The sequence below is a fragment of the Lethenteron reissneri genome, chromosome 10, assembly GCF_015708825.2.
Source record: "Lethenteron reissneri isolate LAM-NWPU_2019-01 chromosome 10, ASM1570882v1, whole genome shotgun sequence".
NCBI lineage: Eukaryota > Metazoa > Chordata > Hyperoartia > Petromyzontiformes > Petromyzontidae > Lethenteron > Lethenteron reissneri.
Window position 1 is genome coordinate 7,373,812 of NC_083788.1, and position 16,739 is coordinate 7,390,550.

Here is a 16,739-nt window from a genome sequence, read left to right on the forward strand (position 1 = left end):
ATACAAAAACCACGTTAGGAGTGAGCAGTTTTAGGAAAGGTAAACAAAACGCTTAACAAATAAAACGCAAATATTTATAACCCCACCATTCAATAAAAATGATTGTGTATCTGTGTATGTTGAACTTCTTTCACACCGGAGTTTGCGGGGTAAGCACAACTAACTGAACACAAAAAAGCATTTCGAAAGAAACGCGTTTTCAATTGTTTGGACGACTTTTGACCCCCCCCCCTTCGTCACACGGCGTCACAAAAAGTCAGACCCCCCCCCTCAGATATGACGTCACAAAGCTCTGCCCCCCCCAAATATAAAACATGCTTCAAATCGCTTTAAACTATTGTCATTGTAGTGCGTATTTACTGTTCCGCTGCACTCTGATGTTGTAGGAGAAAACATTTATTAAAAAGTCGATTTAATTATGTAAAACGTGTTGTCTATATTTATTTAAAGTTGCGCATTTTTATGTGACGTCACATTTCTCAAACCTCCCCCTCCCCCCAGGTGCGTGACGTCATTTATGGACGACCCCTAAACGGTTTCACACTATGTTGGATAGCCAATTAAACGTCTACAGTACTAAGAGTTTAAAGCGTCGTTTACAAAAAAAAAACGCTAAATACATCGAGCCGCGGCGCTACCCGTAGGTAGCGTTGCCGTGCTACCATGGCAACACGTTGTTTACACGGAGCGGGGAGCGAGGCCGCGTGGGTGACACGTGGAGCGGTTGCCACCGGTTTAAAAAAACACTAAAAGTTTAAACCCTAACGCGGTTATCTCAGCCGCGATAAACTATAACGAAATAAACACACCGGCATTATAAGAAGACGCCTTCAACGATGGTCCTCAGTAAGTGTATGCACACGGGGCGCGCGGTTCGACAAAGCTGGGTCAGACCCTTCGCCTGAGTGAGCCTCGCGTGATTTATCGCCCATCGCTTGTAAAGTTGGTAGCCAACTGAGGCGCCTTGTCGTTTTAAACGCTTTACAAACTAAGGTTGAAAGGCCGAACTAACTCAAGCGGACTCCGTGGTGCAGTGGTCAGCGCAAATGTGCAATCAACCCGGCCACCTGAGTTTGGGTTCCAGGTCACGGCTAAAATGAGTAGCGAGGGCTGCAACTGTCCCATTAAAAAAAAACCTTTGGGGCCGTCCATAAATGACGTCACGCACCTGGGGGGGGGGGGGTCAGACATTTGTGACGATGTGTGACGATGGGGGGGGGGGGGGGGTTGAGAAATGTGACGTCACATAAAAATACGCAACTTTAAATAAATATAGACAACACGTTTTCCTTAATTAAATAGACTTTATGACATTAAATACGCACTACAATGACAATAGTTTAAAGCGATTTGAATCATGTTTTATATTTTGGGGGGGGGGGGGGGGGCAGAGCTTTGTGACGTCATATTTGAAGGGGGGTCTGACTTTTTGTGACGCCGTGTGACGAGGAGGGGGTGGGGGTCAAAATTCGTCCAAAATCGCGTGACGTCATTTATGGACGGCCCCTTTACGAAACCAAAAGAACCATACATTCCAGTGACTTCTACGTTCAGCTGAGTCTCGCGTGGTAAAGTTGGGACACAGAATCGCTTTGCCAATCGCGGTCGCTTGCATAGACTCCCCCAGCCTCAAGGTGGCGCACCCTTCGTGCTGTGGGGTGGGACAGGTGACGACGGACCGTGTCGAGAATGTCACACTCGTGGTGTGAGCAGTGGAGTTAGCACTGCCATACGAACCCGGCGACCTGAGTTCGATTGCCGCTCACTGCCAACACCAGTGACTACTATATGAACCGATCCTGAGAATCCCCGAGGTCGATTCAGCCTGGTGCGATATGTACATGTCGCCACTAGGGAGACAAAGGCGGCCGGGCATGGTTGCTGCCCCCCCCCCTCCCTCGTGTGCCATGCCGGAAAGCAGCACTTTTCCCCAACAGTCTGTTAAGGCTATATATGTCTTTGCTGTGTTGCGCCGCAGTCACCGAGGCGCTGGTGCGAAGCCGTGCGGAGCACAACAATGGGGAGCTCTTCTCCCTGGAGGAGCTGTCCCTGCACCAGCAGCAGATCGAGCGGCTGCAGCATCTGGACGTGTGGTGCCGCCACCTCAAGACGCTCTACCTGCACAACAACGTCATCCCGCGCATCGGCACGGACACGCACGCGCACAGCACATGACGATAGCAGTGAAGGACTCCCCGAGCACGCCGTGTCAGACGTGGAGGTTGTTTGTCCGTATGTTTGAATCGCGCAAGTCAGTACTTCGTTGGTGAAGGGATGGAGTTCCCAGGACCGGTTTATATTTCACTCGCTGACGATGTTCGCCATCGGGGTTGAGTGCAGTGCGCTTTGCACTCCGCCACCACTCTACGCTTAAACACAAATTAAAACAAAAACTCGCAAAGAACATAATCAATTGCTGTTTTAGTACAATGCTCAAACATCTACACTCCCAGACTTATCAAATCTATATTGACCAACGTGGTGAAGTATAGACAAATAACCCTCACCCAGCAGTATTTACAATTGCATAGCACTCTGGTCAACTCGCAAACATTAACGTCGCTTTGTATATCTTGACACTACTCTCAAACCAACGCTTGTGTTACGTCGTTGTGAGCTGTGCTGCTTTGCGCTGTGTTGTGCAGAAAACCTGAGCCGGCTCAAGGAGCTGGAGTATCTCAACCTGGCTCTCAACAATGTGGAGCGAATTGAGAACCTGCAGGGTGAGAGAGGCTACCACAGTGCGGTCTGCTGTCCTTTATCCAGCGGGGACTCTGTTGAAATTCATTATCTATTTAGGGTGACGTATGTTAAACTTATTTTGCATGTACGTGCGGGGGAAGGACAACAGACTAACCACAAAAAACCCACAAAAAAGCAGTTTTAAAGAAATGGGTTTTCAATCGAGATTTAGACGTGCATAGCTCCAGTGGCTTGTTAATATCGCAAGAGCGTTCCAGACGGCCGCAGAAGCGCATCTGAAAGCACGCAATGCAGTGCCCGTCTTTGTTCGATGGCTCGCCGAAAGCCGCTGCGGTTAATCACATATTTGTTATTTTAATGAGAATATAAGTTGTGGCTGATTTGAAAATACTTTGATTTTACTTGGGGTCACAATTTTATGCATGGCTCAAATTGCGTCCTCAAATTCTGACAATTCATCGGGTTTTTTTTTGGAGGTGGAGTTTAATCGTTGTCTTGAAAATAAAGGTGAAAAGGTATAGAAGCAGTCTTGTAATTTCCTCCTCAAACCACTGCTGGCGGAAGGGCCTTCACTAGAGGGAGCTCTAAGCGAGCCCCACTCGAGGGTATTTGGGCCTACTCTTCCACGGTGACCTGACATCTTGGAAAAGATGGGAGGGCCCACATTTCACTGCACCATTTTACCCCACCATGCGTGACTGTGGGGCGTACCCATTTATATTTATGGGAGGACTGAGGTGGGGAGATTTAAGAAACTTGCCCCATTGTTAAGAAACTGCCATGCCAGGAAATTAAACCAATGACCTCTGGACTCTATCAGAGTATGCAGAAATATATTCCTCAAAGTAACTTTCTGGTGGGTGTCTCTCTTGAGTGTTGGGAGTATTTAAGAACTGGTAGTCACTGACTTATCTTGCATCTACCTTCTTGACTCCCTGCAGGGTGCGAGTCTCTGCAGAAGCTGGACCTGACGGTGAACTTTGTGGGTGAGCTGAGCAGCGTGGAGACGTTGCGCCACAACCCTCTCCTGGAAGAGCTCTTCCTGGTGGGAAATCCCTGCGCTGACTTCGAAGGCTACCGCCCCTACGTGGTGGCAACGCTGCCACAGCTCAAGGTCCCCATTTTAGTTTCTCCCGCTTGTGTTTTTTCTTGCTAATTTATCCCGATTGTGCTATCGCCGTCAAGCCATGAAACCAAAGTATTCGGATTTCTCGCAGAGCAGTGCAAGAAAAACCTTGTGAAAGAATGGCCCACAGAGAGCTACCTCCAAAATCCCTTCAAGTCGGCACAGTAGCAGGCAGCACTTTGCTCTTTTCGATAGCGTGGTTGGCATGGGCCCTGATGGCCATCTACACCTGTACTAACCCATAACCATACCGCCCTCATTCCCGCTATCCCTAATTTTACATCCCCTCACTCCCTGTTGCTCTTTTTTCCCATTTGCCAAACTCAGCTCTCTCCCGTCTTCTCGCCTCAACTTTGCCCTCCTCCTGTCCCTCACCGGTCCTGGTGTGTGGCTGCAGCATCTGGACGGGCAGGAGATTGAGCGCTCGGAGCGGATCCGGGCGCACCAGGAGCTGGAGTGGACGCGGCGGCGCGTTCTCGAGCAAGAGGCCGAGTACCTGCCTCGGCGCGCCCAGCAGAAACTCTCCTACGCCGGGTAAACACGCTCACGGCAACGGCACAGCCAAACGGCGGTCACACATTCACGGCACTGCTTCGTAGCAGTGTAACAACTCCCTGTCCACCATTCGCCGATTTGTCCTAATTCGGTGGGGGCATGTAACGATTCAGCAATTGTTAGGGTCACAATCTCATTAAAGATATTTTCTTTTTATGGTAATGTGTACTGTCTTGTGTTTGAACTGTCTTATTTCGTTTCATAAGCCAAAAGGTGACATTTACATATAATTTACATTCATGACAATTAATCTGTTCTTACATGCACAATTCGATACGTATAATGTGCTTTTAGATATTCTGAGTAGTGACATGTGTTCTCCTTTACAATGCCAGTTCAGACAGGTTCAGCTATCACCTGCCACTGATGGTAGCCGTGGCTGGAAATAAAACTCTGGTATCTTGCTTCAGAGTGCTGTACGCCAAAACCACTGCACCACTGCCTCATTCAATATGTCTGCTTCATGTAAATTACTTGCTTGTCAGTATGCTTTATGCCAGACCAGTTTGCAGAGTTGATTGCCTGATCGATCTCCACGACAGCCACCCATTGAATTCTGTGAAGAGTTGTACCAAAACTTGTTTGTTGCCTTCAGCAGAGGCAATGTTACATATCCAGCAATGGCATAGCATAAAACAAATTGCGGTGGTTTCACAACCTACGTTTCTTATTTGAAAGTTACAATTTCGAAACTCTGGTATGACACTACTGCACAATTTGTCCGCTCTTGCGAATGGCAGGATTTTAACTTCATGGCAAATGGTGTGCTTCAATCATCGCAACACTTTGTTGAAAAAAGGTGACGTGTGTAAATATGTTAATTGATCCGGAAACTGCATGGCCACTGCCGGTCGTGAGAGCTGCCAGTCCAGGTTGAAATTAGTAAGCTGCAGGATGGCTGTGTTGTGAGTTTGTGGTTGTTGCGATTCTAGGTTTCACGTGCGCTACCTATGTACCAGAGGTCGCAAACGGGGTTTGATTCCTTACCCGTACCCGTACCCGGCCGCACCAGGGTTGCAAACGGGTACCCGTACCCGATACCCGGCCGGGTACGGGTAGCCAGGTATCGGGTAGATTACGGGTATCGGGTACCCGATTGCGACCTCTGGGATGAAGCCATGTTGCAGGTGCGGGTGGGTTGATTCTAGGAACTTGAATTGTGAGAAGAGACAAGACGTTGGGAAATGAGTGACAAACGGTTACTCACCAGTGACTCACGGTCTACCCGTTACCCGTACCCGGCCGCACCAGGGTCGCAAACGGCTACCTGATACCCGGCCGGGTACGGGTAGCCGGGTATCGGGTAGGGTACGGGTATCGGGTACCCGATTGCGACCTCTGCTATGTACATTGCTCTGTTCAATTGTGCTTCTTAATTATGTTGGCGCATCACGATTTAACACTTGTGAGGCGCGATATCAATAAATTAATGAAAAACAATTTGTGACCGTTTGACACAGTGTTAATTGTTTGGCACCTGGCGTTGATGGCTTTCAGGAATTGGTTTTAATTATTTCTTTCCTCCATGCTGTCCTTGCAGACAGGAAAACGACGATGAGACCCGGAGGCATGATTCGAACGGTAGTGTGGAATCGAACCAGAGATTCTGGGAAGAAGAGACGGAGTTCACACCGGAATCACGAATGGAAACACACCGGCACTTGGAGGAAAGCCGCAAAGCCAGGGAGGGGAACAGGTGTGAAAGCGTGGGTGGCGTAGTGGTTAGTAAGTGCACTGTGGTACGAACCTGGTGTCCTGGGTTCGATGCCCGGCCACATCTAATATCAGAGGGAAATCATATCTGGGACTTGTTTAGCGAGGCCGACTCAACCCTAAACAAGAACCGGTTTGCGGAGTGTAAACATGACCACTTGAGAGACAAAGGTAGCTGAGCCGTGATGCAATTGTGTTTGATTTCTTTCAGTCTCGTTCATAGTTGTGTTTGTTCCATGAGCCTAAATGTCCCATTATTGTATAATTTGCATATTATGTGTGTACATTCTGAAAAATGTATTCGCACATTCATTAATCTATGCATTTAAAGCAAGCGTAATTAATTTTAATCGATGAATGAATGCACCATTACATACTTTTTGTTCATGATCAGGTGAATTGCAGTGTGTGGTGGACTTATCCTTTAAACAGTTACACCTTGGTCATCTTTGGTCTTTACTATCGTTTGTGATTTTAGATTAAGTGGTTAACTATTGTATTAAATTCATTAATTCAGTATCTGACTCTCAAAGCAGTTTGAGCAAACCTTTGTCGTACGTTGATGCTAAATCGAGTCGTGATAATTCTGAAGCCACCAGGAGCTTGATTGGTCCGAATTTGACGAACAAAATCGACGCTTACAAATAATATCCACGTAAACGTAACAATCTTGCCGGGTGGTGGAGGGCTAATGACAAGGATTTTGGCCTAAAACTACAACGACGTGGCATAACCCATCAACAAATACCGCATAGATGATTATACCGGCTACGAAAACCTACGTTCTAAGTGAACCACTGTGCCGTTTGGTTTTGTGTAAAAGGGGAGACACGAAACAGCCCAAGAGGGAACGCACTCTCATCACGGCCGACGGGCGCGTTTTGAACGTCAACGAGGCCAAGTGAGACGCGGCGCACAATCACACCCCACCTACCGGCAAAACACACGGTACAGCAGCATACAGGCAGGCAGCATACAGGCAGGCAGCATACAAGCGGTACACTGGGTGGGGCACAGCAAGGCAAACAATTCAGACGGCACAGCACGCTCAGTAGAGTCCTTGACTGCTCGCGCGCGTCATAGCACCGCAGGTAAAGTACACGCAGCACGGTGCATTCGGCATATACACAAAGTGTAGCACAATGTGGAAATATGCACACGGAACGGCGCATTCATATAGCAGAGTACAGGACACACCAGCGTAGTACAGGTACAGCCCGCTTGTCAATCCACTGCTGGATGAGGGCCGCCCCACGCCATGTGCGCAATGGGGGTTTTTAACCATACTTCACCACGTTGGTCAGTGCGTGTTGATAAGGGCAGGGAATAATGGATGTGGTAACATAGAAGTAGAGTACAGAAATTGATTTTGCTGCACTTCCCTTTGTTGCCCAGAATGTAGCCCCGCAACAGCTTGTAATGCTTGTCTGGTTACCCATCCAAGCACAATCGAAACTCAACCGTGCTTCTCTTCTCCCGAGATCTGACGAGAGCGTGCGCATTTGGGGAGGTCGTAAGCACAGCACAACATGGTAAAACAAAAGCAGTCAAGCACATTCAGCACAGCACATGGCTGTAAACTTTGCATAGCACACACCATCATGGGACACATTGCTCAATTGCGATTTTACACAGCAATCAATGCAAATGAGATTATACCCTGATCTATTGAGTCCTCACCTGGGAAACTTCATCTTGAAACAGCACAGTGCACACCAGCTACAGTGGTTCACTCCGCAAGGCAGTAACGAGAGTGTCCGTGTTTGCAGGTTGGATTTCTCACTCACGGAGAATGACGCCGACAGCACGCTGGTGTTAGACCTCGCCGTTTACAAGTGAGACGACTTGTTCAGGACAACGTGATCGTCGTCATGAAATGATGCAGAAGTGTTGCGTCACATGCTTGGTTAAAATGAGTGCAGTCATCATTGACCTATGGCCAAATCACCCGAAATGCATTCGATTTTGTTAGATCGCAGATTTTGTTAGATCACAGAAACTAAGCAGGGGTTGAAGCCCTGGAAAGTGCTTGGATGGGCCACCACCGTACATAACAAGAATTATAGGCTGCTGCGAGGCTACACTGTGGGCCTGCATAGGGCAGTGCATGAGAATACATTGTTATACTGTACTTCTATTCACCCATGTCTATGCGTGTTCTCTACATTCGTAATTCTGCGCTGCCAAGCATGGTGAAGTAGGGTAAATTAACACCCCATGGCCCGCAAGGCCGTCAACAATGATCAACTTGACAAAACGGCTGTGCGTGTAAATCTGTGACCAGACTGAGACCATCAAACGACACACGAGAGCTTGGTTTAACCTTGGTTTAGGAGCCGACAACTCACACCAGTTACAGGTCTCCCTTGATCTGTGAATACTGATTCCTTATGAGCTCACTCAGTGTTTTCACCTTGGCCTCACAGATATCTGGACACCTCTCTCATTGATGTGGATGTGCAGCCCAATTATGCACGCGTAACGGTGAAGGGAAAGGTCAGTATGGTGTGAAATTATTTACGCTTAGCCGCAGCAGCAATCGAATATTGCCGATGGTCATATGACCTCCCGCTTGCCATTTGATTCTTGATCAATGGATCTGCCCATTTTCACAACTGCACCCCATCCCACCCAAACCCCACCCCACCATCCCTGCAGGTGTTCCAGTTGGTTTTGCCGGAAGAAGTCCAACCGGATAGGAGCCTTGCGCAGAGGTCACAGACCACGGGGCACATGCTGCTCACCATGCCCAAGGTATTGCTTTTTAATTCAGGACATTTGGGCTCACTATACCAAGGTCGCGCAATGGTTTTGGTATGTTTCGAAGAAATAATTGTTATTTTTGCTCTTGTTAGCGTGCACATTCCCTCCCACCCTGTAATGTCCTGTCGCTCCTGCCACCGTTGATGGTCTTGGTCTGCTGGTTCCTGTAAAAGAGCTGCCGAGCTCAATTGGCCTTACCAGCTGAAATCAAATATTGAGTCCGAGTCTGGTTAGCACACAGTGTGATAGGAACACGGCAACCGGAGTTGGATTTCCGGCCACGGCTGTTATCATTAGCGAGTGATATCTGAAATAATTCTGCGCACCCCGTTCACCAACCCACACTGCACAGCGTGGTGAAGTATGGTCACACGTCCCCCGTGACCAACACGGCATGGGTAGGCCTCGGAGGTCGCAAACGGGTTTTGATTCCTTACCCGTACCCGTACCCGGCCGCACCAGGGTCGCAAACGGGTACCCGTACCCGGCCGGGAATCGGGTAGCCGGGTATCGGGTAGGGTACGGGTATCGGGTACCCGATTGCGACCTCTGGGATGAAGCCATGTTGCAGGCGCGGGTGGGTTGATTCTAGGAACTTGAATTGTGAGAAGAGACAAGACGTTGGGAAATGAGTGACAAACGGTTACTCACCAGTGACTCACGGCCTACCCGTACCCGGCCGCACCAGGGTCGCAAACGGGTACCCGTACCCGTACCCAGCCGGGTACGGGTAGCCGGGTATCGGGTATCGGGTAGGCTACGGGTATCGGGTACCCGATTGCGACCTCTGGTAGGCCTTCACCCAGCAGTGGATTGTCAAAAGGGATATAAATTATTATTATAGTAATAATACTAAATATTAAGTCCATACTACAGGACCTACATACTTGCCATGTCATAATTAGATTCTTAAGATCATGAAAACAGTAATTGCATCGCACATGTAAGAATACATTATTTACAAATTCTGCAAATGATACACTTTTTGTGACGTATGAAAAAATGGAGTGGATTAGAGTGTACAGATGAGACAGAACAAACCAGAAACAAAAATCCAAACAAGATGGTAAAAACTAAACAGAAAGAAATAGGTTATTTAATCAAATAGGTGCCCCAAACTGTGTAGAGCATCGGACTGGAATCAGAACAAAAACTAAAATAACGTTATCGGTACTGAGGCTCCCATGCGGCCATACAGGATGGCGTATGTCACAGTTTGCTGCCAACTATCATAGAGTGCGATCGTGTCGCTACAGTTCTCTGCGGTGAGTACAATGTCCTTTGAAAACAACAGCTACGTAAAATTAATGCAAACCACTTGCGCGTTCCGAGATTCAGCGGGTGAACGAGACCCACCCTGCAACTGGCAGATGTCTCGGGACTGGAAAGGGTTAATAGAATCACACGGACTTATAGGCCACCCTGCAGGATCCGAGCAATTGCTTAAGAAGCCACGATTTACCAGTGATATAGAAAAGAAAGGCCTTTACTAGATAACACCCAATTTCCCCCTCTTTTTGCAATTACATTTCAGCAATTTGTACGTAGATTATTTCATTACCACGTTTACACGGACATCCATTCCCATGGGCAAAAGTGGTTTTATTTGAAAATTACGATCACTTGAAGTAATTATAAAAATGTGGCCAAAGTGCACAGATACATCTGAACGCAATGGCTCCCTCATGCAATCGACATTACGATGTTGTTTAACAACGCTGTTATGGCCAAAGTATTGCGTCTGAAATCATTATGAGACGCGGGGTGGATTGAGCAGGATTTCAGCTGTGACTGCTATGCGTGCCATTGCAGTGAAGAGCGGCTTACACTTTTTTGTTAAATCATTTTATGTGCACCATTCGTGTCAAATCACAAGAAGACCTTTCTACCCCATCTCACACAGAGTAGTGCATCCCTTTGTGTTCAAGAACGGCCCGTGGAAGCGAATATTATAGAGCTACCCCAGGATCCACCAGGTAGTGGGAAGCACATTCTCACCTGCTCTCAGATATGAGTGTAATTTTCATTGCTTGATGATCAATAATAAAAATAATTCTAAGAGATGGAATTTTAGCCAGTTTAAGTGAAAAAAATGAAATTTTATTTGATGGGTTTTGTTTTTTTCTGTGCAGTCATTCATTAGCAACCGGGCTGAGACCACGAACACGCTGAACACTCGAGAGCCTGGTTTAATCACAAGTGACTGCCTGGATTAAAATCTCGGAGCCACCCAGGTACCACCAGACTGACACTTTGATTCTGTTACACAGGTGAAGGAGGTGGTGAAACCTGAGGTGGTGAAACCAAAGCCTTGTGTGAAGAATCATCCCAAGGAGGAGTGCACGTCACTCACAACCAGCAATCGGTACAGCACCCACAGTGGCAATTTCATGAAATGAAATCATTTCATTGACATCCAATGGTATAGAGCATGTGCATCTGCATGCATTTAGCTGTGTATATATTTCTATGGACGAGAAGTGGCACAGTGGTTAGAGCACTGCACTCCGAAATGCGCTATGAGGTTTAATTCCCGGCTTACGGATTATTTCAGTGATGAGGGATTTATGAATTGAGTCCCCTTGCACGAATCAGTACGGTAAAGTACGGTCGAATAACTCACATGACCGACATGGCTTGGGGAGACCTCAGTCCATGCGGTCTAAACGGTATTTGGCGATCGCTACCTACATCACTGAAATTTCCGCTGGATTTGATGATCAATTCTACGCCTTTAGAATGGAAAATCGAGCTCTAAACTGACTGTTGATTTGTCGATGACCGTGCGTCAAACTCTGGCCTAATTCGGCGTCTGCTCATGCACGCAGCGGCGACTCGAGCCAGGGCTCTGCGCACCAACACCTCGAGGTCGACCCCAGCGCTCGCCGCGGCATCGATGTCGCCACCATCGTCCGGGACGCGGGTCGCGGCGCCAGCGGGACGGGCAGCTGCCCTCCCAGCCGCCCCCTCGTCCTGTCGCGTTGCCCGCCGAGGGTCCAGCCTTCGTCGACGACCCCGACGTCCCTCCGCTCATCTGAGCAGTGCAGTAGCATGAGTGACGCGGGTTCTGGTGCAACGAATTAAATTGCCCCCCAGCCCTCCGTCCCATTTCCTCACTCATTGGAGCTCGGCGCCTCGGGCCGCTCCACCACATATGGGCTGCTGTGCACACTCGACAGCTACACTAATGCATACGACTGCCTGTCGCGACAATGCTTTGGTCACGGAGGTGGCTGAGTGTGTCAGGCCCTTGATGCCTACATTGAAACATGAGACTGTGTCTCCTAAGAGGACCTGGGTTCAAGCCCTGGGACCGATTGTCTTTCAGGCTATCATACCCATGTTAGAGCACTGGGCCAGCACAATGCAGGACTTCGGTTCAAGCCCTGGGGACTGGGTGTCTTCGACAGACGGCTGATGTCTGCGTTGCAACACTGAGGTAGGGTCTCTAGTCGGCCCGGGCTCTGAGACCAGCCACTGGAGTTTGATGCTCGGGAAAAACTGAGGAATCCGTGAAAAACTTTCGACTCGTGTACATCGTGTTTCAGCCCCGAGGGCTAAGTTCTCATACTCCATTCAGTGTTCGTCAATCGAGGGAACATCCATGGTACGTGATTATATTTTTACGGAATAGAGACATGGAGATGTTATTAATATTTTACACCTTGTGGCACAACAATAAGTTTCAAGTTTGGGATTTTTGGCATTGACACACAGTGGTTTGAACAGTCTTTAACGTCAACTTGACAGCTGATGATAAGCTTTGGTTGATAATAATGATAACAGCATCTCTCTGAAAAGAATCCAATGCACAGAACTAAAAGATCGGATAGAATCACAGTGACTTGGGGCTTAGTGAGGGTTAACGTGGCATTGGCTCAGGATCAGCAGACATCTGCGAGAGGATAATCCATCACAGCCCTCCCCCACAGCGATGGGCCACAGCCTGCTAATGGTGTGTGTGTGCATGACATGCATGTACGGATGCGTGCATGTGTGTGTGTATATGCAAGTATGGGGAACATTAGTGAAGCGGTTATCACGCTGCGCTACGATCCTGGTGACGTGAGTTCGACTCCCAGTTATGGCCAACGATAATATCACCATCTTGGCTCTATAATATCTGATGTGTTTAATAATACAGTCAATGGTCATGAGATGCATTAAATATGCATGGATTTGCACTGAATGAGATGTGTGTTTGTATATATGTATGTATGTGTGATATGGGTTTGATTCCCAGCTATGGCTCACATCAGTTGCGAATATTTGAACCAGGGATGAGTCTCCCTCTAGCTCGACTCAACCTTAAACGAGTAACTGGTGCAGTGTCTAAAAATCAGCACAGAGGAGTCAAAGGTGGCCTGCCTGGTCTTGGCCCCACGTAGCCCTTGAATACCTTTGCGGCCTTAATAGATGCACGCTAATAGCACTTGCCCCAGTGGTGTATTAAAGGCTGCACAGAGCAAGTTTTGTCTTTGCATGCCAATGCAGCTTGCAAGTATTAGGGGGCCATGCATAGCTGGAATTTTAACTTCAATATTTTTTGGGTGTATTATAAATATATATTCTTATCTTAATTGTAAACTACTGAAAATAAATCATAAAGGTGTCCAGATTTGGGGGGGGGGGGGCATCGGCCCTCCATGCCTCCCCCCGCAAACTCCACCCATGGGGCCATGATACTCTTCATCATCACGAGCGGCTTGGGCCTCCTTTAAGTTGACTCAGCCTAAATTAAGTACTTGGTGTCATGCGTGTCAACATTAGCACTGGGGAGATAATGGCGACAAGAATCGGTCTTCACCAACCCACTGTCTCACGCGGTGATGAGAATAAAGTATGCACCGTTATTGGAACATGTCAAAAAATGTCTATTATACAACAGGCATGGACCAATGCATCAATTAAACATGAAAATATATTCTTATGCTGATGATACGTGCATAGAATCGTGAAAGAGTTATGTATTCAAATTATATGCACATTGTATGCTAATGTCACATTTAGGCTAACGGAGCAAACAAACTGTGGAAATGAGAAAGATGAAAAAACATTGGAAATAAGGAGATGGCAAAACACCAGACGCAAAGAAACGTGATTCTTTGATTGAATAGTGGCCCTGAATCATGACAGTTGAATCACCAGGGGGAGGCAACTGTTACATGCCTGTTATCTAACTTTGTAGCCTACTTTAAAATTGCAAGACAATAGAAATTTCGTATTAAACCAACCTGTGGTCTACTCAGTGGCCTATTTGTCAACACACTCATTCACCACTCAGCGAGTCCTAAGTTGATTTTTTAAACCCACCACAGTCGTTCCAACGGTCTTCTTGTTTTGTATGGCAAGAGGTGGTGAGCATCTCGCCGTGATGCCGAGATGCTAACCACCTCACCTGGTATAAAGCAGGTCGTGGGTTCAATCCCGACCCTGATGCCTGCTGTATATTTGGAGTTTGCATGTTCTCCCCGTGTTGATTTTTCTCTGGGTCCTCCAGTTTTTCCCTCCACATTTAGAATCATGCGTTTAGAGGAAATGGCTGCTTTAAATTTCCAAATGGTAAGCCACTTCGTTGAGCTATTATTTGTGGCCAGGTGGCTTCTGAAAGAGAGCTATATAGCTCAGTGGGCCTTTCCTGGTAAAATAAAAAAAAACAGTTTATAGAAGTTTAGGTTTAATGAATCAGCCAGTGGATAGCTTCAGGAGTTGCCTGGTGAACGCTGCCAGCGTTTGAGATATTCAGGTATTCATCCAGATGGTTCTTCTTTCTCGTGGTTCTTCTTTCCCGGTTGCCACCAGACGCCAACCCTGCTTCTTTATCCTGGCTTGGGACAGGCAGAAACACATTTCTGGTGGAGTTTCTCATGGAGATTCATATACTTTGCATATAAATCCACAGGCAGGCCACATTTGTCTTCCCTGGTGGTGATGCTGCTTACACACCACACTAGGTACTCGTTTGAGGGTGAGTCGACTTAGAAGAGACCCGGGAAAGGTCGCTGGGATCATAGTGCGGTGGAAAAACTGCTGCGCCATCAGTCCATCCTGTATATCATTAGTCTACAAAGCACCCTGCACCGTATTGCAGACAAATGAATGAACTCTCAAGAATTCACAATCCGTGCCAATAAAATTGCACCGACGTATTCATATTGGATGTCAAGCGTTGGAAGCGTTTCATCCAGCACAAACTTTATTTTTTTTTCCTCCACATTCTCGGTGTAAAATTTTCAGCACTCAATTCCATTTTATAGTAGGAACATGTCTTTTTTTAAGTGGATAAAAGCACGCAAGGTTATATACCCGGGGCTTTGCCAGCAGCTGGCACAAATTACATGGAATTTAAATAAATATATTAAAATCATCACTTATTTAACGAGCCGCGTGAAACAAAATTGACTTTGTCTCTCTTTTAAAAAGGCATGTCAGACTTTTCCACTCTGCCGTGGTTGGAGTCAATTCTAAAGCATGGACAAAACAGCGGCTGTTGGGTTGCATAAGAATGAGGGTACTGAACGTGTCGTAATGAGAGTGCATGGCAAACGCACTTACAATATTACCGATGAGCGCTCTCTTTACCACTCGTTTTCAGAGGGCTCTAACTTGCCTTTATACTGGTAGGAACCTCCTGGTTACACCAGCGAACAGGGGATTATTGTGTCCGTCCGTCGTGCAGGGAGGGGCTGGGTGGGCAGGGAGGGGCGGGGTGGGGAGGGGAGGGTGCGGAGGGGCTGGGTGGGGAGGGTGTGGCTGGGTGGGGAGGGTGGGGAGGGGCTGGGTGGGGAGGGTGGGGCTGGGTGGGGGGTGGGAGGGGTGGGGCTGGGTGGGGAGGGGCTGGTCACCACGTGGTGCCCTTATAAAACTCAACGTTTAACCTACTCACGCCGGCTTGTGCCCGCCCTCACAGCCGGGCATATTTGCGGAATACACCACGCCGCCGTTGACCCTGCAGGCCATTGACCGAGCAACCCACCGTTCCTACCAGCTCCCTCCGCAGGAATGTGTTTTGCTGGCCTGTTCGACTGAATTATAACTACATTACAAATCTCCGCGATGTGTTTTCGGCATGATGTCTAATGTTTATCTCTATGGGCTGGGAGCTTCTTCGGGAATTTAATTGTTTTTCAACAACACAGTACAAACCGGAAACAGATCAGAGGGCTATATGGCAGAGCCGCGAAAATACACTCAGATCTAGCATTATGCATCCTCCCAAAAAAACACTTCAGCAACCATAACACATTTATTTTAGCTGCTAATCGCTGACCCGCTATATACGACAATCAACAGTCCAACCTATTGCATAATCTTTAAACGGCACAAATATTACAGGGGCAGATACAGCCAAAGTGTCGTAGTTTAAAGCGAGGGCCTGCTATCTTGCAAACCCAGTCCACACGGCCGCCCTCCAGCCGTCATCGTACCCCCTAGTGAGCGACAGCGATGTGCATCAGACACGATATCGATCGCGGAATCACGACCCGTGCCCTGCGCTTTAATTTAAGAAAAAAAAACTGAGAGTGAACAAAAAAAAAGAGCGAGCTATTGGCAATAACCGTGGCTCTGTTGTGTGTCCGCCCGGGTGACAATAAATAAATCACGGACAAGCGTAACGTGGCGCTGATCAATTTTTAAAGAGCCCATCGCACAAACACCATCATTTAACGCCGTTAAATCAATCGGGCGAAACCCATGCGTGTGCATCCTCGTGCGGTCGTTTGTCTAAATTACAGCCGCGTTTCTGCGCTGGCTGCGACGTCTGACCGTGGCCGTGGCAAACATTTGCCGATGCGGCTCTGGGTTCAAGGAGATTCACGAACTCCACGCACCAGGCCTTTTGGGCAATCTTGCACACTTTGTTTCATGGTGGGTGGAT

The 16,739-nt window shown here is 47.8% G+C and overlaps 1 protein-coding gene across 1 annotated transcript; it reads left to right on the plus strand.

Annotated features, from left to right (window-relative positions):
• Positions 1 to 671: 671 nt before the first annotated feature.
• On the plus strand, positions 672 to 13,979 carry LOC133340899 (dynein axonemal assembly factor 11-like). Its single transcript, XM_061549374.1, is given in 13 exon segments — positions 672 to 846; positions 1,979 to 2,146; positions 2,646 to 2,723; positions 3,645 to 3,817; positions 4,227 to 4,363; positions 5,925 to 6,080; positions 6,921 to 6,998; positions 7,867 to 7,932; positions 8,524 to 8,593; positions 8,756 to 8,851; positions 11,131 to 11,225; positions 11,689 to 11,809; positions 11,812 to 13,979. Coding segments are annotated over 13 exon segments (1,335 nt in total). The 5' UTR covers positions 672 to 836; the 3' UTR covers positions 11,899 to 13,979.
• Positions 13,980 to 16,739: the final 2,760 nt, after the last annotated feature.